The sequence below is a fragment of the Lissotriton helveticus genome, chromosome 4_1 (genome assembly GCF_964261635.1).
Source record: "Lissotriton helveticus chromosome 4_1, aLisHel1.1, whole genome shotgun sequence".
Classification (NCBI taxonomy): domain Eukaryota; kingdom Metazoa; phylum Chordata; class Amphibia; order Caudata; family Salamandridae; genus Lissotriton; species Lissotriton helveticus.
In genome coordinates this window covers 392920678-392946830 of record NC_136063.1, presented here as the reverse complement: position 1 = coordinate 392946830, position 26153 = coordinate 392920678, and the positions used below count along the sequence as shown (strand labels likewise).

Sequence of the window (26153 nt, the reverse complement as noted above, 5' to 3'; positions counted from 1 at the left end):
AAGAAACTGAAGTATTTGTTTTAGGAGGGGTGACAGTCCACCTCAAATAACAATCACAATCCTTGTCAGAATGAATCACAAAAGTCACTAAATAAACCTGTGCTCAAGCCTCCTGGTAGCTATTGCACAGAGCAGCCAGGAGTAACTTAGAGACAATGTGAAAAGTATTTATGTAGTACTTAAACAGGAATAAAGTGGAAACGAAACGCAGGAAAAAAAGAAAATATAATAAATACAATGACACCAGAACAACAAAAATCCAATTAGTAGAACTGGAGTTAAGAATTCTCTAAATTCACATTTTTTAAAAGCATCAAAAAGTACCATGTGCCAACCGCTGTCGCTAGACCGGAACAAGGGTAAGATTTAAGGTGGAACACGATGGAGTGGGGGTCTGATACAAGGACCAGGTTTGTCCTTATTGTAATGTTACCATCTTGTTTAGAAACGTTTATAAAGAAAGAAAATATTCAGCATAGCCAGGCTGGTGACAAAATCCGAGGAAATGCTCAACGATGACGGGAAGCTGCTCTCAAGGTTTTGGAGTTAATTGGAGGCTGCTTGGCATCAGGCACGATAAAGAAGTCAATAAACGTGGTCAGCGTTACTAGGGGGCTGCTCTACATCGTGTCCAGGAAATTAGTTGGTCGGGTGCTGCTTGTCGAATCTGGTGAGGCTATTGACAAAGGCTGTCAGCGTCGGTGCTCGCTGTCCAGTTCAGTGAAGCTTTCAGTTGGGGAGGAAAGAGTACATTCTAACCACAGTCGAGGTCCCAAGCCCTTGGGGACAATATTTTTTGGGGGTGAGGAGATGCGGTTTTGTCAGGATTCACTCAGAGGCCGGCAGACGGGACCAGGTCAGGCCCGGCTGGGACTGGTCAACCGGTAAGCAGGAAAAGGATGACTGCCCCTTAGATTCACTTCTGGTGCCCTGGGTTCAAAGCAAGCAGGTCCAGTCTTCCTTTAAGTTCTTCAGACAGCAGAGCTATCCTCCTTCTGATTCTTCTCAGGCACAGGAATGTTCGGAGAAGACTGCTGGGCATAACATATTTATGCCCAGTTTCAGTCTGTGCTGGGGCAGCCACTGGCCATACTGTAGCCAATGAGATAAGTGTTTCCAGAGGTTACCTTCCCCGAATTTACAGCACTTCATGTGTGTTTTACTTTAAACTATACCGCAGTGTCCCTCTCTACCTAAATCTAATATGGCAGGACCTTTCTTACCTTAGTCAGAGCTCCCTGGGCACACCCAGGTGGTAGATAGGCTCATAGAAAACCCCTCGCTTCTAGTCACTGCAAACCAGTTCTGGGACAGCTCCCACTATGACTGGGTTTGGAGCAAAGCTAACTAGAGGGACAAAGGAAAGGGGGCAGGCCTGGAGTCAAGTGTATCTGCTTGTGAAAAGGTAGGCTTCTTTGAAGTGTAACTAGTCATTGAGCAGAGCTACCAAGCCAATGCTGTCAAGATAAGGCCAACACTTCCCGACACCCAAGCCCTTTGCACTCTATCTGGGAACAATACATATCATCAGCATTCAGGTGACAGTTGAATACTGGCAGAAAGGCCTCAAGCGGTTTAGGCTGGGAGAGGTAACTTTTCTTTAAGTACATTTCCCAACATAGTTAGCTAAAATCTGATTTCACCATTAATTTGGATTTTGAATAACTATTAAAACGAGTCCTTGAATTATATCTGTCGCTGCTTCCAACTTGAAACTATCATTAGAAGGTATCCTAATGTAATCCAGTGTTTTGCTATGGGGCAGCTAACCTTGCCACAAGGAAATGGGCTCTTGGGGCCTTTTCACTTTCAGGAGATGTGTAAAATTAATTTCTAAATGTCCAACTTTTACATACCATGCACCCTGCCTTATTGGACCATAAGGTGTACCTTAGGGGTGTCTTAAAAATATTTAAAAGGGAGGTTTATAACGGTCAAAAGATGAGTTTGACAGTATGAATTGGCATTTTAAAAACTGCACAGCCAGGATGAATTGGCAGGTCTGGAGACATGCTTTACAGTGCTATTGTAATGGGTGGCACAATGAGTGCTGCAGCACACTAGTAGCCTTTATTTTAAAGGCTCTGGGTACATATAGTACCAAATATTAGGGGATTATAAATTAGAGGTGCCAATCAGGTGTAAAATTTTTTAGCACATTTTCAAGGAGACCACAGTACTTTACTACTGGTTAGCAGGAGTAAAGTGAGCAGAATCCCAAAGCCAACAAAGAAGTTCAGGCAAAAGTATGGGGGAATACCACATAAAATATGCTGAGTTCCAACAAAAGTGATATTCTGTATGAATTGGTGGGTATATCTGAGGTACTGTGCCCAACCTTTTACTGTGGTGGAGGAGCTCACTACTGTACTAATGTTCCATTGAATACATTAGTCTACTGGCATTAGTCTACAGTCTAGCGGCTATTGTGGAGGAAAAGGGCTTATATTACTCAAATATTACAGAGTCGATGAAATCCTCTAGAGATCTTTTTAATGTCATTAATTCCCCAATTTCTCCCCCAGTCACAGATCCTTCAGAGTTTTCTCAGGAGTTCTGTGATAGAATATCAGACGTCTTTCGCACCAAAATCACTGATATTTATTCCTTGTTTGAAGCCTCCAACCCTAAAGCGGGGTCGCCTACTCAGTCCTCTCTTCACCTTAAAGATGGTGCTATCATGGAGGAGGCACCCAGGCTACTTATGTTCCCTTGTATGTCACCAGATGTCATGGATCGGCTACTAGGAGTTAAATCTGGTTCTCCCCTTGATCCTTGCCCCTTAAAAGTGTTAAAAATTGGTTTTGAATGTAGCCATCTCAGAAGGGCAATATCCTACACTATGGAAGACTGCAGTGGTTAAGCCGCTTTTAAAAAAGCCGTCATTCGACCCTAGAGTATTGAAGAATTACTGTCCGATCTCTCTGCTACCAGTCCCGGTAAAGATCCTGGAAACGTATTTAAATTCCCACCTTAGCGCCAACCTAAAAGACTAACAGTTACTTGATGGCTCACACCATGGCTTTAGAAGCCATCACAGTAGGGAAACAGCATTAACTGCTGTTTTCAATAACATCCCGTCTCAGGTGGACATAGGGCACACCACACTGCTGGCCCTCATTGACCTCACCGCAGCTTTTGATACCCTATCTCCTCTGAGGCTGGTTGAACACCTCAAAGAGATAGGGCAGAAGTGACAACCAATCTAGGGGAAACCTTAAGAAGACCCAGATGAAATGCTCTGAACGAAAACGCTGGAACAAAAAATGTGACCATCGTAAAATACAGATGAGTAATCACAATACCTCACCCAAGGTAATGAGAAAAATCTTAGAGATTCAAACACAAATAAGCAACATGTCGCAGGAATTACTAAACACCCTGAAAGGAATAGAAAAACTTAGAGATATTACGGAAAACACTCATACCGAAGTAGAGCACATCCGAGAAATACTGAATACATCCAAAGTCAAGGGCAACAAGAGGGCGATGCCACTTTCAAATAGACAAAATTTTCCTTTCAGTCATATTGTATATTATATATGTATGTGTTGTCATATTGTATATTATATATGTGTGTTTTTAACCTATTCCATATGTTGTTAAGCGCTCTGATACCCATGGGTCATGTTTGCGCTATAGAAAACTGTTCAATAAATAAATAAATAAATGAGTGGTGGCGGGACACGCTTGAGAGCTGCCCCTGCCCTGTATCCCATGGGAAAAATGTAGGGGTCATAGTGGACAATTCCCTTTCTATGAGCCTGCAGGTTAGTAGGACAGTCTCCACCTGCTTTGGGATAATCAGGATTAGGAGAAAAGTCTCCCATTTCCTGTGATTTTCCTCACGCAAACTGGCTGTTATTGCCTTGATAATGTCCAGATTGGACTATTGTAATGCACTCTATTTGGGCATTAACAAAGGTTTGGTGCAACGTCTGCAGCTGGTGCAGAATGCTGCGGCCAGGCTGGTGATGGATCTCCCGAAATACCACTGTGTCTCGGCCTCTCTCATTACGCTGCATTGGCTTCCTCTGGACCGAAGGATCCTTTGTAAAACCTTCTGCCCGACTCATAATGCCTACTGCGGCTTAGGCCCTGACGGGTATTAAGGCAATATTTCAACGTTATGTCCCCACTAGGCAGCTCAGATCTGCAAATAAAAATCTTTTAACAGTGCCGAAGTTTAAAAAGGCGAAATGGGGAGGCAGAGCTTTTTCTACTGCTGCTGCCAAGCTGTGGAACGCCCTCCCCGAAGACCTCACTGGCCATGTGCCACATTCTCTCTATCGTAAAGCATTGAAGACCTGGCTTTTCACACAAATCTCAGTCTGAGCATATCATCTTGTTTACACAATAGTGCCTTGACGCCCTTGGGCAAAGTTAGCGCTCTATAAGTTCAATATTCATTTATTCATTCATACTGATGTAGGGTTTGAAGTGTTGAAATTATTCACTGGCAATTTCTTCACATTCAATGCTGGCCCAGTACATATCAGACAGTTAAAATGCTAACTAGGCAATTGCTTGATGTCTTTTTCCCTAGCTTTGTTTAGTTTACCCCTCACATTAATAATAACTTTAATCGGAACTCCTATCAACTCACATAAAGATACACAAAGGCAGAGGAGAGAGTGAAGGAGAGGTAGATGCCATCATATATCCTTATCTAAATCAATTTAAGGCACAGTATTTAAACACTCTGATGAATATAGAGTTAATGAAATCACTAGAGACCTCATCAGTTAAAACCTCCTGCTTTCCACAATTAAATACCTTCAGATTGCATAAAACCAGTCATTTTGCTTGTTACTTTCCATTCTTCATAAAAGAGAAGATAAGCAAAACCCTGAGCCGGACATTAGAACCAACCCATCACAGCAAGAATTGGAAGGCTGTCCATGAAGAAACATTCACTTCACCACTGGAAACACAAGACTCATCAATGGCGCAGGATATACAAGGTTCATCAATGAAAACTCATCAAGAAAAATTGGCGAAGTTGTAAAAGAAAGAGTCCCTCCGACTGGACTAGCTCCATCAAGTACCACAAGTGCAAAATCATTAAAGAAGAACAAATCAACAATAAATGAAATGCAAGCCAAGAGCATGTGTTAGAGAGAAATTACCTCGCACCCCTATGGAACATTCACCTATGGCAAATACCTGAGCCAACTACCAACATCTTCTTTTCCAAACGATTAAAACCACTTGTCCTGCAAGAACGTCTGGTACAGTTAAATTGGTCAAACTCTAGTACTTTACGCAATGATGTGAGAATTACTATCTTCAAAGTTCCACTTAAATCATCTCTAACTTCCGCAAAAATTGCTTCTTCATTCAGAACCTCAAATAGTGGCTGCCATGACGAAATATGACCACATTGACCCCTTCCAATTCAATCGCCATAGGCTTCATTTTGAAGCATACCTCACCTTTGTGGTTGCTGTACCGCTAAAGAAGTCTCACACCTCACTAAACCAACCTAACAAGAAGAAACCCTTTCGTCATCTGGTGGAGCCAGAAACACAAGGAGTAAACCCAACCTGATCCTGGATAGTAAACAGATTTGTTTTAGCTTCTCAATATCGGATGTTATGACATGTCACTTAGACAGTATTCATTTCTAAGACACGGACATATTCTTATATACTAAACTTTGATATTATCGATTATCATAGTGCGAGGTACTTGCTTTCAGTAGAGTATTTTGGACAGTGTCTCACAGCTATTGACGAACTTCAACAAACATTATTGTGCTTAGACCACTCGATTGAGCTTGTGCTCACAAGAAGAATTAATGTAAAATGATCTCCACTGCATAGTTTTAGTCCTAAAATCAAACATCAGAAAGGTGGCTCTTCAGCTAATGAATGGGTTCTTGCTGTTGTCAGAGAGGACATTGAATTACAAAAGTTCAATGTGTTATTGCCCAAACTCTCTGGAAAAAGCCAAAATAAAGCAGAAATGTCCGTCAATAATGTTAATACTGGGCCTTACTATTTTAGGGAATGCATTGCATTTTGGCCTAAAACTGAGCAGAAAGACAGCACTTTGGTCACTGCTCAGATAACCTCACTAACACAATTGTGTGAACAATGCAAAAAAGACATCTAATAGCACAACTTTCTACCTCCAACCGCTTTTCCAAATGAAGAGCAATACTTTAATCAAAGCAGTTTGTACTGCATCAATCAGCTTACTGATACCCCCACCCCACAATTGAAGTTAAGTGCTGATGGGTGTCCAGCTGCTGACTGACCCCCTCACATCTGTTGGTTGGTATTCTAACTGCGGGGGTACCCCTGAAACCTCCTCTGAACTGTAGTGATCCCATTGCTTTTGCTGTTTCAAGGTCTGTCTTCATGTCCTGCAGGGCTTCATCAACTGAGGTTCCAAAGAGTGTGTCTCCGGTAAACAGCATGTGTGTATTCTCAGGCTGATACCTGTTCTGAGCTGTCAGCTGGCGTGGTCAGCTGAATCCAGGGCAAACGTGAAACAAGTGTTCTCTATATTTTTGCCCTCTGCAATGACAATTTGTGCCCTCTTTTTGCACTGATTTGCCAGGCGTTGCATCAAATCTTTGATTTTGTCCCGCTGCTGGTGACCATATCTGTTAGGGAGAACACTGGATTTGGCTATGTGTCATTGTGTTGTTGCTGAACATTCCATCTTTCTACCCACTATCTCCAAGCGATTGCTTTCACTGTCTGGTGGAGGTCCCACGGTTGCTGGAATTTTGGCTCTCCTTTGGGCTGTGGTGACTATAATCAAGCATGCCTTGAATGTGCCCTGGAAGTAAGCTGAGTCCTAAGAGGTCTGTTTATATATATTTTTTCAACCCTGGGCGTTACCACTTTTGGCTGTAGGTGGTTCCCTGAATGCTTCTCTCCCTTTATAAATGATGTTTGGTATCATGAAAAGATATAGATTCTTCCCTTCTGTTGGTATAAGCATTTCTAGCAAGAAACAGGATTCCCCTTCTCTTCTTCCAATTTTTCCCCTTATTCTTCTGATGCTCTCTTGATGACAGAGTTATAGGCAGCGACGTCATCAGGCAGGGATGGTCCTGAGGGGTATTTATTTCTTATCAATACCTTCTTCCAGGGTTTCTGTGTTGATCTCCTGCCAACCTTGATTCATCGAGCCTTCAATGTTATTTTCGTGTCATGTTGTTCTTTACCGTATATTTCCTACTCTAGTTCTTACGCTGGCTCAGGGGTTTGTAGCCGATCCAAGTCTGCCATTTCTAGCTTTGCTTCTGCGTGAGCCTTCCCTCGAGCAGGGATTATGTATCCCTTCAGAGACTCTTTAAATTCTTGCTTCCTGATGAGCGTGGCTTGGAGCGTCAAGATGGTGGTCACACTAAGAGTGCTCCGCATCTCTCTCTTACATCTGCTCCGAGATCCACGGCCATCGGCGACTTACTTTTTGCCTTGATGATGGCAGCTCCTTCCCCTGATGCAGCGCCATTGCCCTGAGGTGGCTGGAGAGTCCGGGGTGCTCTCCCGAGGTCTGCAACGAGACTTCACAAGATGGCGGACCTGGCTCGTCTCTGAGGTGCTCTGGAGAGGCCCGAGACCATCCGCCAGAGGCCAACGGAGACCCGAGAGGGTGGGGCCCGACATCGGACTGGCTGAACCTCTGAGGACACTCAACGGAGGTCTCCCCCGCGGCCGACTGCCGCAACACCGGCACTTGACTCACTCGTCCTCCCCAGACTGGCGGGGCCATCAGCGCCCATGAGGGTCTCACACTGGGACCAGCAGTGCGTGGACACGGCCGGAGGGGTACGGTGACCCACCTGAGAGATCGATGCGAGGACAAAACCCCCAAGGTACACCTCTGAGGCCATGGGGCCAACGCTGGAGAGATGCCTGGAGCCTACACCACAATCTGACTGGAGCGATCGGCTCTGCGTCCCGCCGGATCCCCAGGTTGGCGGAGAGTGGCCCCCCTTTAAACTCAGCGGCGGCTGCCTCAGCAGTCTGGGCGGACCTCTACACCCCCGGGGGGCTGGACCAGAGTGACTGTCCCCTGTGATTTATAGTCCTGGAGAGGCCCTGCAAGACTCTGCCCGTTGGGCCTTCTTTAGCATGCGATCTGTGGATGCACTGAAAAGGGGCCCAAGGGTGGACGCCACGGTCCTGGGCTGCTGCACCTCATCTCTCTTCACCCCGCTTCCAAATCCTGCTGCGGGGACCCCCTGAAGACGGGCCCGGAGAGGCGCCTTGGCCGTGCCCCGCACCATCATCCTCTGGTTCCGGGTGGAGAGGGCTGGGAACCCCAAGCTGGCGATGCCTAATAACGCACCCACGCACTGAGCCTCTCCTTGCCGGATCACCCGAGGTGGCGGTGCCCACATATCTGCTTGGAGTGCCATAAGGGTACCCACCTTCGCCCCCTGCGACGCCGCACTTCATCCTGGACCCTGCAGGAGACGGGACCCTGATGGCTGGACTTGAGGAGGGGGAGTGGAACTATCCCCCACACACCAGAGCTACAGCCTACTCTGGAACCTTGGCATCTATGAACACCAGGGCCCCGCTCTTTCCATAGGCCCTCAGGCACATCCACTCTCAGTGAGTGGAGAAGTTCTCGGGCCTGGGAACCAAACAAACGGTTTCCTAGGTCGTCTACCTGCTTGTGTGCCCCCGAGGTACCATTGTCCACGGACCTTCCATCTCGAGCTCCAGGGCTCGCCCACCTCGCTGCAGCACTTGGGGGCCGGGCGGCGGCGAATCCCTAGCTGATTGAGTCTGAGTCAAAGACACCCTGACACGAGCCTTCATGGAGACCTCCCCGCCATTGACCATGGGGAAAGACTGAGGTCCCAAATCCTCTACCACCCAAACACAGACGAAAATGGACCAATTTACCACAGTTGAACAGAGCTCGACAGTGTTCCTTGGGCGGCTCATTTTTCCCTGGTAATGACTTAGCCGCAATCCTGACGGCGATTAGCACATCCCAAGCCTCGGTGGAGGGAAAAATTGGCGAGGTTCGAGTAGATATGTCCCTCATCCGGCAGAATCTGCGCAACACAATGGCCCGCATTTCGGAAGCAGAATCCTGCCTTTTTATGGTGCAGGATGATTTCCACCACCCGAAAGAACAATGGCCCACCTACAGACTCACACCGAAGAATTACAGTGAAGGGCTGAGGACGCTGAAAATTGATCACGCCGCAACAACTTCAAAGACCGGGACACGGTCCTACAGGAGGAACGGACTCTGGGCACGCTGAAATTTCAGAACCATACCATAATGGTGTTCCTGGACTATATCAAAGAGGTACAGGCCCAACGGCGCTCCTACACGAAGGTCAAACAGAAGTTACCCTCCAGTACAGGCTCCTCTTCCCGGCCCACCTTCGTGTAGTCTTTCAAGACAAAGCACAAATGTTCGATTCTCCGTAAGCCACTGGGACCTGGCTGACTGAGAAGCAGCCCCTCATGGCCCGTCCGAACTCTCCACCCACACACTCTCGATCCCAAGCCCCGCATCCTTGATCCCCTAAACAGTGCAGGAGGCGCACACAATCACACAAGGGACACGGGGGATGCAAAGAAGCCTCCAGATCGCCGGGCTCAACCACCCGAGAATGTGGAAACACCATCAGCCCTCCAGGTTCCCAACCTCGGCAGCGGAATTGATCCACGGACAATTTGTCCACTGAGCACAGCCCCCCCAAAACTCTAGACTTGGGTGCGCTGGACTCTCTCGAAGTCCGGCGATTTGAAGATCACAGAGAGAGAAACAACGGGGGAAAGGGGGGGCGTCACTCTCAGGATGGGACTCACGTCCCGTCCCACTGCATTGTACTGTAGACCTCAGAGAAATCTGCTGATAATGCACTCACATCCGACACTGAAGGATGGGTCCACCTCACAGCTCCTAAGCGAAGCGTTATAGTTTAGCCTGATCTTTCCTAGTATGTAAGGTAAAAGATGCTTCAGTTCCAGAAATATAGCGTGGGGGGAGGTGGGGAGGATGGGACCTGGACCGTTTTCCGATGTTCAGACTTATGTTTTGTGTTCTTCTTCTTTTTTTTAACAGATCACAGCACTTTAGCAAAGGAATACCACACATGCGCTGCAATCCCGCACACCGTGATTCGAGTGAGGTGACCGCACCCACTTTTTATCCCGCTAAGGGCCCCTAACAACCTACGACTCCATAACTCCCTTAGACCACGCACTCCACATGATGCACGTAGACCAGGGAAGTAGCTCTTTCCGGGTCATGTCCTGGAATGTCAATGGGCTTCTTGATTGCATCAAGCATACAGCGGTTTTGAAATATGTCCAACAACACTCCCCCGATGTCAAGTCAAGTATACTTTTATTGATTCGTTAAAAAATCGTAAAAGGATGGCAAACCATCATAAAACACAATATATTAAATGAGCATTTTTTTTTAAAAACATGAGAAGCGTGAGACGTGACCACAGTTAAAAAGCTGACAAGTAATTCAATAAAAAAAATTTTTTAAATGCCGGCCAGTAGGTTATTTGTTAACTGGTTCGCTTAAATCAATTTTTCCAGTTCCTTAGCAGCTATTTTCGAGAGTTTTATGGCACTGCAGGAGAGGGGAATAGAAAGCCCTCCAAGACACCTGATGACTGCAGCTCTGCAAGTTCTTATTTGTTCAATCCGAAAAAACTCCCGAAGAATGGAGTTACGGATTTTCAGTAGGAAAGGGCATACGCATAGTAAGTGTAATAGTGACTGCTCCCCTTGACGACAGAGGCGGCATTCCTTAGATGACCATGTAAATTTCCATTTTGGGGTCAAATCCTTTGAGGGGAGTGATCCCATACGTAGCAACATCAGGTAATACTTTTTATGGTAGGAGAGGTGTTCGGTCAGAGACTGCTGCGGCTTAATCCTCTGGAAGGCCTGTATCACAGCCCAAGCGTGATATTTTTTTGCGAAGTTCATTTTATCGGTTAACAAAGAGGTCCGCTTGATTGCGGTGTTCACGACCCTTTTGAGACCAGAATAGGTTACTGGTGTTAACCAAGCCTCCTCTAGCTGTAATGCCGACAAGGATTCCTTTAGGATTGTCGTGGTCGAATTAGCTAGTCTTGCTTGATTTTCAATCTCAACCCAACAGCGGTGGCCTAGGGTGTTGACTTCTGACTCCCTCATCCTCCAATAATACTTTACTAGGGCACCTTGTCTGGCCATGATCTGATTTTTTAGTCCGAATTCTAAACGGATTTGTTCCTGCGAGGTATGTAGCGGTATAAAAAACAGCTTTTTAAAGAATGTCAATTGTGCTGTATTTAATATAGTAGCATCTTTAGTGTTCAAAATTTCTGAGCCATACGAGATGGAAGGTAGGAATTTTGCGGAGATCACTTTTAGCAGTTGACCAGTAGAACAACCTATAAGCTTTTTCTTCTGGATTTTAAAGGCAAATAACAGTTGTTTTGCTTTTGTGTGTCCTTGTTCCACGTGTAGCTTAAAATTGAGCTTGCCATCGAGCAAGAAGCCAAGATATTTGTAGGAAGTAACAGGGGTCAGTGGTTGTTCGCCCAGTTTCCAGGAAAAGCAGTGCCTATTCAATATTTTATTATGTTTGGAACAACACGACTTTTGTCTTCTGATGATTGATTGTAAGATGGTTTACGGTGATATAGGCTTCTAGTCCCGTGATCAATTTCTGCAGGCCAACTGGTGTTTGTGATATCAATACAATGTCATCTGCGTATTGGAGGCACGGTGTCGGTATTTTGCCCAATTGTGGGGGGTCAGCTGGGATAGACTGGAGGCACTTGTCGAGTTCTGACATGTAAATGTTAAACAGGCACGGCGCTAATACGCAACCTTGTTTTAACCCATTTGATGTTGGAATCTTACCGGTTACGCTGGACCCTTCTCCTTTCTTGATTTGAACCCACGTGTGGGAATACAGATTGATAATGGCGTCCAGGAGCCTGGAAAGGAACCCCTCCAGGCTTGCATTTTTGCCCATAGAGAAGCTCTTGGAACTTTATCGAAAGCCGCTTTCAGGTCTACATAGCAGGCATACAAAGGCCTTGATTTTGCAAAAGCTTGATTGGCTAAAAGAGCAACCGCAGAGATGTTCTCAAGGGTGCCCATCCCAGCCCGAAATCCAGCTTGCGTGGAAGGTATTAGGTTTGTTTGACTGGCCCAAGCGTCTAGCTCTACAAGGAGATTAGATGCGTACATTTTTGCCTCCACATCTATCAGCACAATCAGCCTGTAGTTGGAGGGGTCTGAACGGGAACCTTGATTTATAGATTGGATTAAGGATGTTTCCTCTCCAGGACTCGAGGATCAGACTATTAGCTGTGACTTTGGAGAAAAGAGGAGTCAGGACTTGAGACCAGAATGGAGGGTCATGCCGAAACAGAGCGTTTGGTAGTCATCATAATTCGGACATATTGGAGGCCATATGGAGAGCTCATATCGAACGCCTATACAATGAAACTACACCCCAATTGGCCCAAAATTGCGAATTACCAACAGGGAAGGAGGCTGGAGGTCGAGGAAAAGTCAACTATACTACGAATTATGAATGACCTGATGATTTTATGCTGTTCCCGGAAATCCAAGTTCTGAAAATAATAAAAAATCTAAAAAAGTGAGGGAGCTCCAGGTTCGAACGGACTACCAAACGCTCTGTTTCGGCATGACCCACTTCCCCGATGTCCTCTTGTTTCAGGAGACCCATCTCTTGGGAACCCATTGTTCCTTCCTTGCACGTTATGGTTTCGACAGGGTGTGACACTCTGACTTTAACAGAGGTTCACAGGGGTAGCAATCCTACTACGGAGAAACCTTCCCTTTCTCCTCACTCGCGCCAATAGAGACCCGCAAGGGCGACTCGTGACTCTCTCTGGGATGTTGGAGGGGAACATCCTTAACCTTATATCCATATACATCCCACCTGTGATGCTCACACCAGCGCTGAAACACCTTACTGACGTCATTTCCACCCTGCCCTTAGGGCAGACTATTCTGGGAAGGGATTTCAATGTGGTTATGCAAACCACACTTGACAGTTGACATCACGGGCACACCCTCACCCACCAGGGCGAATCAAGCTAAGAAATTGGTTGAATGGCCAGCCGCTCTGCTTATGTGATGTACGGAGGACCATTGAATCTATATATCTATCTATCTATCTATCTATATATATATATATCGACAACCAAAGTATATTCCACGCGTCGCAATCACAGCTGGCACAGATACACCAAGCACGGACCAATTTTACGGCATTCAAATCTTTATTCGCCTGCCGGTTTCATGACGTTTCGGCACCCCTGTGCCTTGCTCACATGCTCACATATATATACACCCCCCCACACAGACACACACACACCCCTTTTGCAGCGCATCATACCCACGCGCGTATTTACATGGTTTTTATGCCTGCCCCCGACTGCCACCGTGTGACCGACATGTCTATCCTTCCCCGAGGAATCTCAGATCACTTAGCATTACTCTTGCGTCTAGGCGACACCCCTAGCATGCTGGCCCGATGTGGCGACTGAATGCCTGGTTTCTGAAGCACAAAGAGTTCTGAAAGACTATAGGAGAGGAACTGCGGCAATACTTCCTCACAACTCACAAACATGGACTCAGTTTCCTCTCAGAGTACCCACTGGGAGGCGAGTAAAGCTACCATCCGAGGAGTGGCCAAAAGCGACCTCAGGGCGCAACAACTGTCCCAGGACAGCTACTTGGCTCTTCTCGAGGCGCAAGTGGTCCGGCTGGAAACTGATCTCGCCAGGGCCCCAGATGCGGCCCATGACAGGTAACTAGCAGCTCTGCGCAAACAGATAGATCAAGCAGAACTTGTTAGAATCGCTAAGTTGTTGTGGCGTTCGACCATCGCCCGGGTATATGGCTGGGGAGACAAAAACAGGAAGCTGCTACACAGACTGGCCTCACACCACTTAGCAAATTGAATCGTACGTGAAGTCTGTGACCCCTCGGGAACCACTCGCCACACTTCGGCCGAAATCGCACAGGCGTTTGCAGAGTATTACATCGCCTATATTCGGCGCGTAGGCGCTGGGATTCCCTCCTACATCTACTAGACACCGGGAAGGTCCGTATTCCCAGTTTGACGCACTCTGAGGCGGCTAGACTAGACCTCCTCTTCACCTCAGATGAGACAGGTGCTGCAATCTCCCAACTGGTGTCCCGGAAAACGCCGGGCCCAGATGGACTCCTACGCCTCCTATCGGAAGCTGCTGGTCCCCCACCTCTACCTTATTCCAACATATGGCAGAAGTTGGAGCCTTTCCCCCTAAAACAGACATGGCGACCATTGTGGTTATCCCCAAGACGCAACCACCCTCATCGGCTTGTGCGGACGACCGGCCAATTTCCATAATCAACACTGAAGTCAAGATTTATGCTACGGTTTTGGCTCAGTGCCTGTGCCCCTTCCTCAGCAAGCTGATCTACCCAGACCGATGCGGCTACATGCCAACACGTAGCACTAGACCCTGCCTGAGACGCCTCCACGTACCCCTTGCAAACCGCCAAACACTTTCTCCCAACCTAGTGCTCCTCCTTGTTGTCCTTGCGTTTAAAATACAGGGCCAAATGCCAGCTGTGCATTTCATGTAACATCATGTGACTTTTTACATTTTTCCAAATTTTAGCTAAATTATGCAGAAACAAATTACACACTCCTACTTAAAACAAGTTTTGCATAACATTTGTTATGCGAAATTCTAGAAACGATTCTATTATGCTACATCGTGTAACTTGTGACTTTTTTTTAATGCAGTCAACCCTTGAAGTGCATGCAACAAAGCAGAGTTTCCCTTCATGAATCTTTTCTCACAACCCCTTCCCCAGCATTACAAAGCTTTCAGCAGGAGTTATTTGGGAGTAAACTAATGTCTGTGTTTTGTTTATTCAAGCAGTTGAACTGCTGTTGTATGCACGTCTCCTCCGTTCGTTTTCTGAGAAATAACTACATGAGGTCTGCGAACTATTACTAACTCAGACGTCAAAACGAGCCTTTTCGCAAGTGGAAACAGGCAGGCGAAAATAGTTTATGTCAGTTGTTAAACACCCAAAAAGTTGAACTAAAGTGTTTAGCTCATAATAATGAAACATACCTGAAAAATAAGAGAGTCGAAAACCTTTCCGAGAAATGTTCTCATCGGAATGGAATTTGATCCAGACATGGTCCTGCAGGGAGATGTACGGGGCTGGAATGGTGGAGCCACAGGCTCTGTAACCTTCAGCGTTTCTGTAGGTTCCGATCGTCAACCAGTCAGAACTGCATCTCCTGGACCCCTGGATATCAAAGTCCTGGAAACTGCGATGACAAAAGAAGGCATCAGGGTCAATTTGTGTTGTAAAATTATAATGTAAGCTTAATGAATGTTCGTGCCTATCAGCGTACTCTAGAAGACCACGGAGTGCGCGGAGGTGATACAGAAGCAGAACGCATCCTAACTGGGGAAAACAATCTTTTATTCCTGCAGAAGCAAAACAACCATTTCTCGCCTCTAATTCTTAAACGCATGGTCTACAAAATGTAGAACAGTAAAGTGTGGGGCGAGGGTTGGATCGGCACAAGAGCAAAACACATTTTAACTGAAAACAAGTAAGACATTTCCAATATAGAAACTGAACACAGCACTCTGAGGTACCGAATACAAATTTAGAATATAAAGAAATATGCATTTGCAAATAAAGTGCAGGCTCGTCACTGCCTGTGCAACTCAAAAATGTACAATACAAAACTGAGCCAGCGCATCAGGATTTGTAGTGTGGCTAAACTCTTGTCTAAATTACAGGCGTTAAAGAGACAGTAAGTGTTCATCCCACCAGACGGCACACAAAATTAAGGACTGCGTTACAATTTTTTGAAGTATGCAAATAAAAGTTACTTGCAAGTAAAAATTGTTTTGCTGTTTAAATGGCCTGAGATACACGTGTTGTGTACATTCTGCTGCCATTTGTTAAGTTCAAATAAGTCACCCGTTTTTCCTCAACATTTTATGCGAAGACGTCCCTGGAATGAGATTCCCCTATGTAAACTGCAGTTTCACAATGTCTCACATACAATTGCCGAGCTTACTGTTGGTGTGCGCCTAATAACCACTATGAATGCATGCAAGCAAAATGTTTAGGACCCATGCAGTCTCACTATGTAATGGTGTTGTGGACATACGATTGTTTAATCACTCAATCTGCTGTAAAACCATTGTTACAGGTAATTAACAAATCGCTTTTCTACTCAGCGGATCTCTTGTGGATTTAAATGCAATTCATAGATAAAAGTAGCATTCTGAATTGAAAGCGATGGGAAAATAACTAAGGCGTCCTTGAAGGGCTACAGTGCGGAATGTGCCTTATCGCCAAAGAGGCGTGCGATGAAAGGGCATGTCCGTAAGGGATACCTGGACATCCTCTTAGAAGCCAGTAGACCTCAGCCAGGTGTGGCGTCAGAGTGCCATGGACAACACAATCGCTCTACGAAGCCAGTCGGTTGTATCCAATCCGCAACAAATGGTGAACTTTGCTGCTTCTCTCCTGTTGGCCACAGGCAGTGGTCAGGATGGGTTGGGCCTCCTCCAAAACCATGAGTAGCACTTGCATAATCGATTCCCAAACTGTGTGCATGAATGGGCCAAAGAGGTACGCAGTGTTCACCGACCGCAGTGCTCAGCTGACGGAACAGAATATTCTCTTGCCAAAGGTATAAAGCCTCCGGTGGTGTGGTAGGGAAGGCTCCAGGGTTAACTGGAAAACCAGACTCTACGCTACGGGTTGGGTTTCTGGGTGAGGAAAGCTGGGTCCCAGGTAACGATGCAATGGCAACAGGCAATTGTTCTGTCAACAAGAGCCCTTGTGCAGGGCTTGGCCCATGCCCCAAGCCTGACATCTGAGGGCCTTCATTAAAGGGGAAATGAGGTTCTGAGGGGGTGATTCATGGTTGAAGCACCTGTCAAGATGTAAGATTCAGGATCTCAGCTACCCTTCTCACCACCATGGCAAAAGAAGCCTCTTCCTCTGTAGCCACACTAGGAGGAGAGACTACGCCAGTGTCGGGTGAAGTGTCCAGACCACTGATATTCGCCAGTTCCCCATACCAGTTACAGTGGACTCTTCTAATGGATTCTGGTAACCATAAGGATCCTCAGATCCACCTCAATCATATTCCTGTTAAAGAAAGGAGGACAGGGACCCAATTCAGAAGGCTGCGTTCCGGCTTGGCAGAGGAGTTTACGTTGGGTGACGCCGATCCAGCGCTGCATTGGAGTTGGGTATGATGAAAGGGTTGGTGGCTGTGGCGCTGGGAATGATGCTGCTGGAATGGGCTCCAAGGAAGGTTGCAGTACTCGTGATCTGAGCCATTCCCATTCCGAGCCGTTCCTCTTCCAGAACTGGATCCAGGGTGCCCTACGGATACACCTGGGGGAATCCAGTGGGGGCACCCATTAAACCCATGGGGCCCGAATGCACTCCAGAGGGATGGACCTGCCCAAAAATGAGGTTCATGGCCTCATTAAACCCACGTCATTGGGCGGGGAAACTCAAGGAGGCGTTAGTGCACCCAGAGGCCAACTTCATTTGGAAGCAGGGTCTAATGTGACATAATTCCCGCGGTTAGTCCAATGACTAGGACGGGAGCAGCAACGCCAAAGAGCGATTCAACTTTTTTGATTTCTTGTGGGACTTACATGATGCCTTTGAATGCGAGGACGAATGCCTGGAATGTCTCTACAAAAGGGCCTGGGACCTTACTCGCAACCGGAATCTGGAACATCATGGAACCGACTACCATCGAACGACAAGGGGCTTCAAGGAACGTACCCGTAGCGCCTTGAGTTCACGGCACCTACAATCCTAACAAGTCTTGGAGTCGTAGTCCGGTTCCAGGCATCAGAGACAAACCAGATGGGGGTATGGAGCGCCAATCAGAGCATAACCAGTCTTGGGTTGCTTGTGCTCCACTTCGGAGAGTATCTGACTTGCAAGTTTGAACTGGACTGTACTTTTCCTATTCAAACACTTGCGTATGAGAACAGGAGCAGGCCAGGAGACATATGAGTCCTGGCGGAAATAGGAATACCCGATCTCTTTTAACTACCCTTGACGGTGTGAGACCATACCTCCTGTGGTCTAAAACATTCTGGACCTATACAGCAGTATAACCAAGGAGGCGGTGGTCCCTGGTTTCATTTCCTACATGGGCCGGTCCAAAATTTGAATATACAGGAGGAAATAAGGTTTTAAGAGAGGCCAGTTTGGCCCCTACCTAGAGTGTCCTACCTGCGGTTTATTCAATAAGACAACCGGTTTAGCAGTAAGGAGAGATAGATATCCTCCGTCAACTCACCAATTAAAGGATCGCATTTTGGGGAGATTTGTTAAAAGTACTTGTTAGCCTGCAGAAGGTGGTGAACGATTAGATACCAGAACGTGGCCGCTTCTGTGTCTACGAGTATTCCGCAAACAACACCTGGTCTGAATATAGATGGTTCAGCCATTATATTTGAAAAAAACATCTGGCTTGGATGAAAAGAAGGATTTCTTCTGTATACATTGAATGTCATATATTAGCACTTATTGTTAAAAAATGTTGTGCCTTCAGTGTGTATCAGGTTGTTGTTTTTGTGGTCTAGAGAATATATTTTCAAGTTCTCCCTTATTTGTGAAATTGTAAGTTTTTAATGTGTGTTTTTAACATGATGTTTTAAGAAAATATTTGCAAAGAGAAAAGCTTTTTAAATCAGCTAAGCTTTTAAGATATAGTAAATGAAATAAAGATATAGGACTTTCTCATTTTATGCTCTGGGTTTCTAATTGGTGCTGGTGTAAGACTGATGATTAGAGGTAGTATGCTTGTGGTGTATGCAAAAAAGAGCCCAAAGGGATCATTTTTCATACTGTTCCTATTAGAGCAGAGTCAAGACTGACTTGCATATAGCTGTGTCTAATCTGAGGGGGCATGAAAGGCAAAAGACAGATGGGTTGGAATGCTACCCAGAGCAAGTGTCAGTGATTAGACTTATTGCAAGCATCCTCCAATCACCTTTTGTGTATGAGATACAAAAATATGACTCTGCTTTCTTTGCTCCTTTGATGTACTGAACGGTCCTCCCCTTTTATCGTCAAACTCAAAGCCCTCAGTGTCCCAGGCCACTATCCCAATACTCAGAAGAATGTTGGTGCTGTAGCTCAGAATAGTGCGCTCGGCTCCCGTCTTTTACGTGCTAGATAGTTTCTTGGACCGAATATTGTTACACGGTGAATAGGTTGTAAAATTTTTTTTTTTTTATATCTTTATTGGTATTTTCTGATTTTAACACAACTATCATCACATTTTTATACAAAGTATTCAGATATTTAGAGCATAAATACAAAACACACATGTAGAATAGCATTACTCATTGCAGCTACATAAAAATGACATTATTGTGCTATTCTCAATTACAGATACTTGCATCTTGTGAGCATATGTTCTGGTGTCCCTGCGTGCCATTGTTCACAGTTTTGCTACATCATGTTTTATAAATTTTAATCATCACTGTCTGCATCTTACTCATAACACATCTGACCTGGACTGTTATGACAGGATCTCATTGTTTTATGTCATGTGCATAAAAAACCTGCCATTCGGGCCTGATCATCAATTTACTGTGAGAGAAAAGAAAGGAATTATATGATGATAGTACGCAGGTAGTAGTCACTGAAGAGTACCAATAAGACTTATTTTCTAAAATATACCATCCAAACTGAAACTTATAATATAAAAAGGGAATCTGCCTTCTATGAAATTCAAACAAAATCAATGGGTACGAAGGTGCATTATCGGTACTGAACAATATATCTAGTCAGGAATTGAAGCAGTGTGCATAGCGAAGCGTAGTAACCAACCAGCAAAGAGGACCTTTGTGTCTGAAGACGGAGGGGGTGTAAGTGATCATCCACAACGGTCCAGCGGGGCAATAGTGTTCTATTCTGTGCGTTTTGAAGCACATCTACGGCACTTAACTAAATAGCGAGGAACTAGTGTATCTGTCACGGATCAGCAGTTTGGGTATTATTTACTTCCATTGCGTGGCCGGTTTGAAAGGCAGTGAGTAAAGTGTCCCAGCTTTGCGCAATGGGAAATTTGCGGAGCCCCGCTGTCTCCTCTCTGTGCAGTGCTGTACTTTCGGCTTGTGCCCATATTGTGAGTAAACGCTTCCAGCTAAGAGTCTCTGGAGGGTCTGCATTTTTCCATTTCTTAGTTATTAGACGTTTTGCAGTAATTAGACCTAAATCTCAGAACCTGGAGGTAACCTTATTTTTTTGGGACCTTGCATAGAGCCCTATAAGGGAAACTTCCCATGACAACGGCAACAACGTGTCTGTGCATAAAGCTAAGACTGCTACTACCTCCTGCCAATAATGTTGAAGGGATGCGCAAGCCCACAGCATATGAAGCAGGTCTGCATCAGGTTACTGGCAGCGTGGACATGCAGAGGTGGCGGTGAAGAAATATCTATTTATCAAGTCATGCGAGAGGTGTGCCCTCTGTATGATGTATGTTTGTATAAGCTCGAACCTAGAGTTCCTTGGTATGTTTCTAGAGCCCACTAATATGGCGTCCCATTCCTTATCAGTCCAAGGCTGGCCTCTATCGGCCTACCATCTTACTCTGTGACGTTGCATCGGATTCAACATATGTGTAAGTAGTGCGTCTACCAGCCAATGCACCACATGCGATTCTGCTCCTATTACATGTAAGTATTGTACTAGAAGGTGTGTCGGTGGCTCAGTTGTCAGATTCCCCCAGGCAGCTGACAAAGCCTTCAGAAGGGAAGTATGTAAAAGTAATTGACCCGGTGGCAGCTCAGCGTCTTCGACCAGCGCCTCAAATGTTAATAATATGCCGTTTCTATATAAATTGCCCAAAGTGTCTAGCTGCGCCGCACGCCAGGTCGCCTCCGATGTGCCTAGTTTACCCCCTGGTGACCCCATCAATGGCAAAATCGGGGAGTATGGAAGTGTCATGCGGGTAAGATTTAAACTTCTTTTGTAACACTTATGAGCCAATCCCAAGTGTAATTGTGGTGGTCGCGGAAGTGTGGCGACTGGATGAAACAAATGACAAATTTGAGAGTGGGTCCAGGGCTGCTGCATAGTCGCCGTGTCTTCCAGACACCTGCCGTCCAGCCATTTGGTTGCCCATTGGAGCTGGGCAGCTAAGTAATACAATTCCATATTGGGGACAGCCAGCACGCCCTGACTAGTGGGAGCATACATCTTCCACAAAGCAACTCATGGTCTCCCCTTGTTCTATATTAAGTCCCGGAATAGCCGTTTCAGTTCTCAGAAAATCTTAGGCAGAATATAAAGTGTGAGATTTGAGAAATTATATAGCAGTTTGGGGAGCACGATCATTTTCAGCAAGGTGCTGCGGCTCACTACATTCAGTGGAAGCATTTTCCATAATTGCATTTGAGCCCGTATGGCTGAGATTGCTCTCACCAGATTGCCCTCTAATAAGTCATCGGGCGATCGGTATATAAAAATGCCAAGATATCGGAATGTGCTACAATGCCCTCGCACACATAAATAAGTAATTTTACAGTAGTAGAGTTAGTATCGCCTGCCAATCAAAAGGCATCTCATTAAATACCAGGCATAATCACAGTTGAAATACTAATGCATATTGTCCCAAGAAGGAAAGGTACATACCTTCCTGCTGGTTATACTTCCGTCCCGGTCAATTGGCGGCCTGGGATAATAAATATGTCTCGTGGTTCGTGGAGTAGATATATCTGTAATTCAAGCAACCGAGGGGCAGTAATATTTCAGCATCCCTAATGTCTTGTATACTTAATGATTCAGAAAAGACATCATTGGAATATGGTTTTACTGCTTTATTCGGTTTTACATTATGTTCAAATAATTTCTCAATGTGAGATTCCTTGTAAACTTGAACAGGTCTATAATTGAATTACATACATCACCAGAATCTTTTGGACAGAAGCCCAAACCTTTCTCCAAGAGGCTAACCATATCACTAGTTATAATTTTGTCACTAAGATTGATCCCCTTTACTCCTTTACTTTGATTATTGTCTTATTTGGTTGGTTCCAAGACCTCAATCTCATGTCTCTCTTGTCTCCCTCTTGTTCCTCCTCTCTTGCCTCTCCTTGTCTTTTTGATGTATGTGCCTGTCGTTTTGGTTGGTCCCTATTGCCTCTTTTGATCCTTTTTACCTTGCGGAAAAAAAATCGATATCTTTGGTATTACCACTGGTCATTGATTCAGCCTCACTTTCACAAGTGGGTATGGTGCTGATAGATGTGGAAGCTCACGTTGTCAGGTTTGGATATACTCTTAGTCTGATCCTTATTGTCATGTTCTACTAAGTAATGTTATGTTTTAGCAAAGGTAAATATTCTCCCTTGCTTATAATCAATTTTGTCCCTCTTCAGTTTACGTGTTTTTCTTTCTTTGATGTCTTCCTGATGTTTATTGATGATTCCTTTTAGTATTTCATAATTTCTTTTCTGTGGGTTCTTTTAGATCAAGCTCTCTTATTTCTGATTCTATTAGTGTTATTTCAGCCTGTAGGCTCTGAACTTTCTGTTCTGAATTTTCAATGATCATCTCCAGAAGTTTAAATGAGTTGGAGGTTAGTTATTTTTCCCAGATGAGGAGTAAAAATACCGGCCCTTAAACTTGATAATACGACTGACATGCCACCGAAGGGACACATGTGTCAGATGAGACTAGATTACACTTGGCATATAAGATAAAACGCTACCGGCATGCCGCACAAACAGGTCTTATGGATATGCACTTGGGGCACTCACCCCTTTAAATGAGTTTTCTTTCCTTGCATGTTTATATTCACTGCCATAACTTGACTTCATATGGCATAATGCTGACAGCAAGGTAACACACGGCGGTTGCTTGAATTACAGATATATCTACTCCACGAACCACGTGACACCTGAAACATATTTATCAACCCAGGCCGCCAATTGGCCGGGACGGAAGTATAACCGGCAGGAAGATATGAACGTATCCTTCTTGGGACAATATGCATTAGTATTTCAACTGTGATTATGCCTGGTATTTAATTAAATGCCTTTTGATTGGCAGGCAGTACTAACTCTACTACAGTGACTCAGGTATGTCAGGGCCCAGGGTCCTTCTCATGACCACTAAAAGATACACAGTACACACAACTAAAATACCATTAGATGCACTGGTTGGTTGGTTCCTAAAGCTGTAATTCATATTGTAGTGATACAGTACACCATGACGCACAGACTCATTGTAAACAGCATAACAAACTCCTTACTATTTGCATTGGATGTAAGTTCTAACAGAATATAGACAATGCATGCCAGAAGTACAAATATGAGAATCTATAACTGTACATATAGGACTCACTGTGAAACCAACTTTGGGTGTAAAATTGATTGGTACATCTGGATTGTGGGTCTCACCTCACAATAACGCACTTGTATGTATTAACTGACAATGAGTGGTTATGTTACATTGCTGGGTATATATGTTTTCCCGCCCTGAGAAATTTGCGGGCCACATACCCACAGCGACGAAACACGTGGTGGTGGGAGCAACTGGAATGAACAATAAACCAGCCACATCATATTAAATTGTTCTGCTTGTTATAATTTACTGCATTGACAAATGTGTACAAAGAAATTACTTATTTATGCGTGCTAGGGCATTGTAGCATTTGGCTTAGGACCTCTCGGGTTCTGATTAGTGGGGTGGAGGATGATTACCCCCTCCCTAAGCACCATAATTCCTTATATGTGAGACATTGAAACTCAGACCCTATTAGAGAAGCGCCACAACCACATAGGGTACAATCATCCAATTAAGTATTCATATCTGAATGTGGTGGGGTACCACGTGAAGGGTGCGCCATTGCAGGAACACCTCTTCCTCTACTGTGTCGGTGTTAAATGTATAGATCCCTGATTTGGCCCAACTGACCCGAAGCCCTGACTTCTCAAAAGTTGTGAGTATATGCGCAATGGACGTCGGTATTGCAGTAACATCTCGAAGATATAACCACAAATCGTCTACGTACAGGGAAACGGTGTGTAGCCCATCTCCCAATCGTACCCCCCACTCCTCACCGTCTCTCCAGAGCAACAATGCCAAAGGCTCCATAGCTAGGGAGAACAGTAACTGAGATTATGGCCAGCCCTGGCGCGTCCCTCGCCTCACACTAATGCAGTCCGAGATTAACCTGTCAGTGTGGACCTAGACAGAGGGTAGTTGATACAATAGACAAACCATGTTTAAATAGTGTTCTCCTAGTTCATATTTACCCAGCACAGATGCCAGATAAGGCCATTTAAATTAATCGAAGGCCTTCTCTAAGTCCAGTACTAGGCAGCCCGATCGGGGCCAACTAGGCGTAGAGTACTGTTGCACTCTAAAAAACCTGGGTATATTAAGAGAAGTACATCGTGTGGAAACAAAACCCTTCTGATTGGGGTGTACCAACGTTTTCACTAGGGGTGAAAGACGCCCTGGCTAGGAGCGAGGCAAAGATTTTATAATCTGTGTTAATGAGCGCAAATGGGCTATAGGAGCCCAGGAGGTCGGGATTTTTATCAGGGAGACCAACAGGGCCTCATTCTGCGTGGTGGTGAGAGTAGATTTATCGAACGCAGTTTCGTATGCTTTTAGCAACTGCTGCATTAAGATGTGTGTATATGCCTTGTAAGATTCAGTCGGTAGGCCATCCGGTCCTGGCGACTTCCCATTGGACATTGAAAAAATACTGTCTCGAATTTCCTCTGGGTGAAGAGGGGTGTTTATTTCTTCACTCTGTGCACGCGTAGGCCGCAGCAGATCTAGGCCTTCCAGATATGTCTGTATCTCTAGGGGCGTAGCTTGCACGCGCCACTTATACAAATCCCGATAATTCGTTACAAACTCATCATGAATATCTTGCTGTGTACATGCAATTTCCCCGTTTGCCTTTCTCACTGATACTATTGACGTTGATGACTCATTCTGACGGATGAGCCGTGTTAGCAGCTTGCCTGTCTTGTCACCCATATGGTGTGTCCTCGCCGAGTGAGGGGCATAATTGAGGCACCTCAGTCGCTCTAGCAATCTCGCATGTTCCTCCTTGAGGCGGCCCAGCTGCCCCTGAGCACCATCTATGTCTGCCTGTTCACTAGCGGCCAATCTCCGCTCTAAAATGGTGAGTTCCTTTTCCAGTTGCACACATATGCCTGCCTGTGACCCCAAACAGTGCTCCCTAACAACCACCTTAAGGGCGTCCCACTCCACCAATAGCGACGTGTCCGTACCCACATTTTCTTCAAAATATTTCACCACAGTGGTGGCCAGTAAGTCTCGGAAGGGCGTATCCAGGAGGACATCCGGCTGGAGACACCACATCGGGATCGGTGGCAGCTCAACCTCCCACTGTAACTCCATGACATGCGGGTTATGATCAGAGTGAGTGTCAGGGGTATAATTGGACCCATCCAACCGAAGGGTGGGGAAGGTTGGCAGTAGGTGTGTAGAGGTCGTTCTAGTGTAAATTTCCCTTCGCAGACCGATGTTACAGCAATCATACCCTTGATGAAAAATGATGGTGTAGTAAACATATCAACAATTTGACAACATATCAACATTTACAATCAAAAATACCATTAGAGCAATTTTGCAACAAGCAATCGCCCAAACTTGAAATGCAATGGCACACAACTAACGTCTGGGGAAGACTATTGAACACAGCAATCTAAGGACTAACGAAAGAGATGGGGACCATCATGTGCGGCTAAGCCTATCTCTGGCCAGACACTTGTAGGACAGGGCCGTTGCCCGCTCGTTATGCATAAAATTTCCATACAGTAAAAAGCTAACAAATAGAATATGCTAGTATGTCCAGGACCCGCACCGCAAGAGCGACATCTGCTTGAGTACCAAGCATAAACATTGCAGTTCAAAAACAGCTATAGAGTCTTTTATACTTGCGTAACTGGTGAGGCCGTGCGATGCTCAGTCTACGGAGGAGGAGAAAGGTAAACAATTGACATACACATGATCAAGCAATATTGTCAGAAGTCTGCGGGGCGACATGTGGCAACATGCTGAAGCCTTGGGAAATAGGAAGATTGTCCGAAAGTT

The 26153-nt window shown here is 45.4% G+C and overlaps 1 protein-coding gene across 1 annotated transcript in view; it reads right to left on the bottom strand.

Moving 5' to 3' along the window:
- LRP12 (LDL receptor related protein 12) overlaps positions 1-26153 on the bottom strand; it is a 215437-nt gene that overhangs the window by 71859 nt on the left and 117425 nt on the right. Inside the window, exon 4 of the mRNA XM_078686151.1 lies at positions 15119-15321. Coding sequence (XP_078542277.1) covers positions 15119-15321 — 203 coding nt within the window. The remainder of the gene's footprint in view (positions 1-15118; positions 15322-26153) is intronic.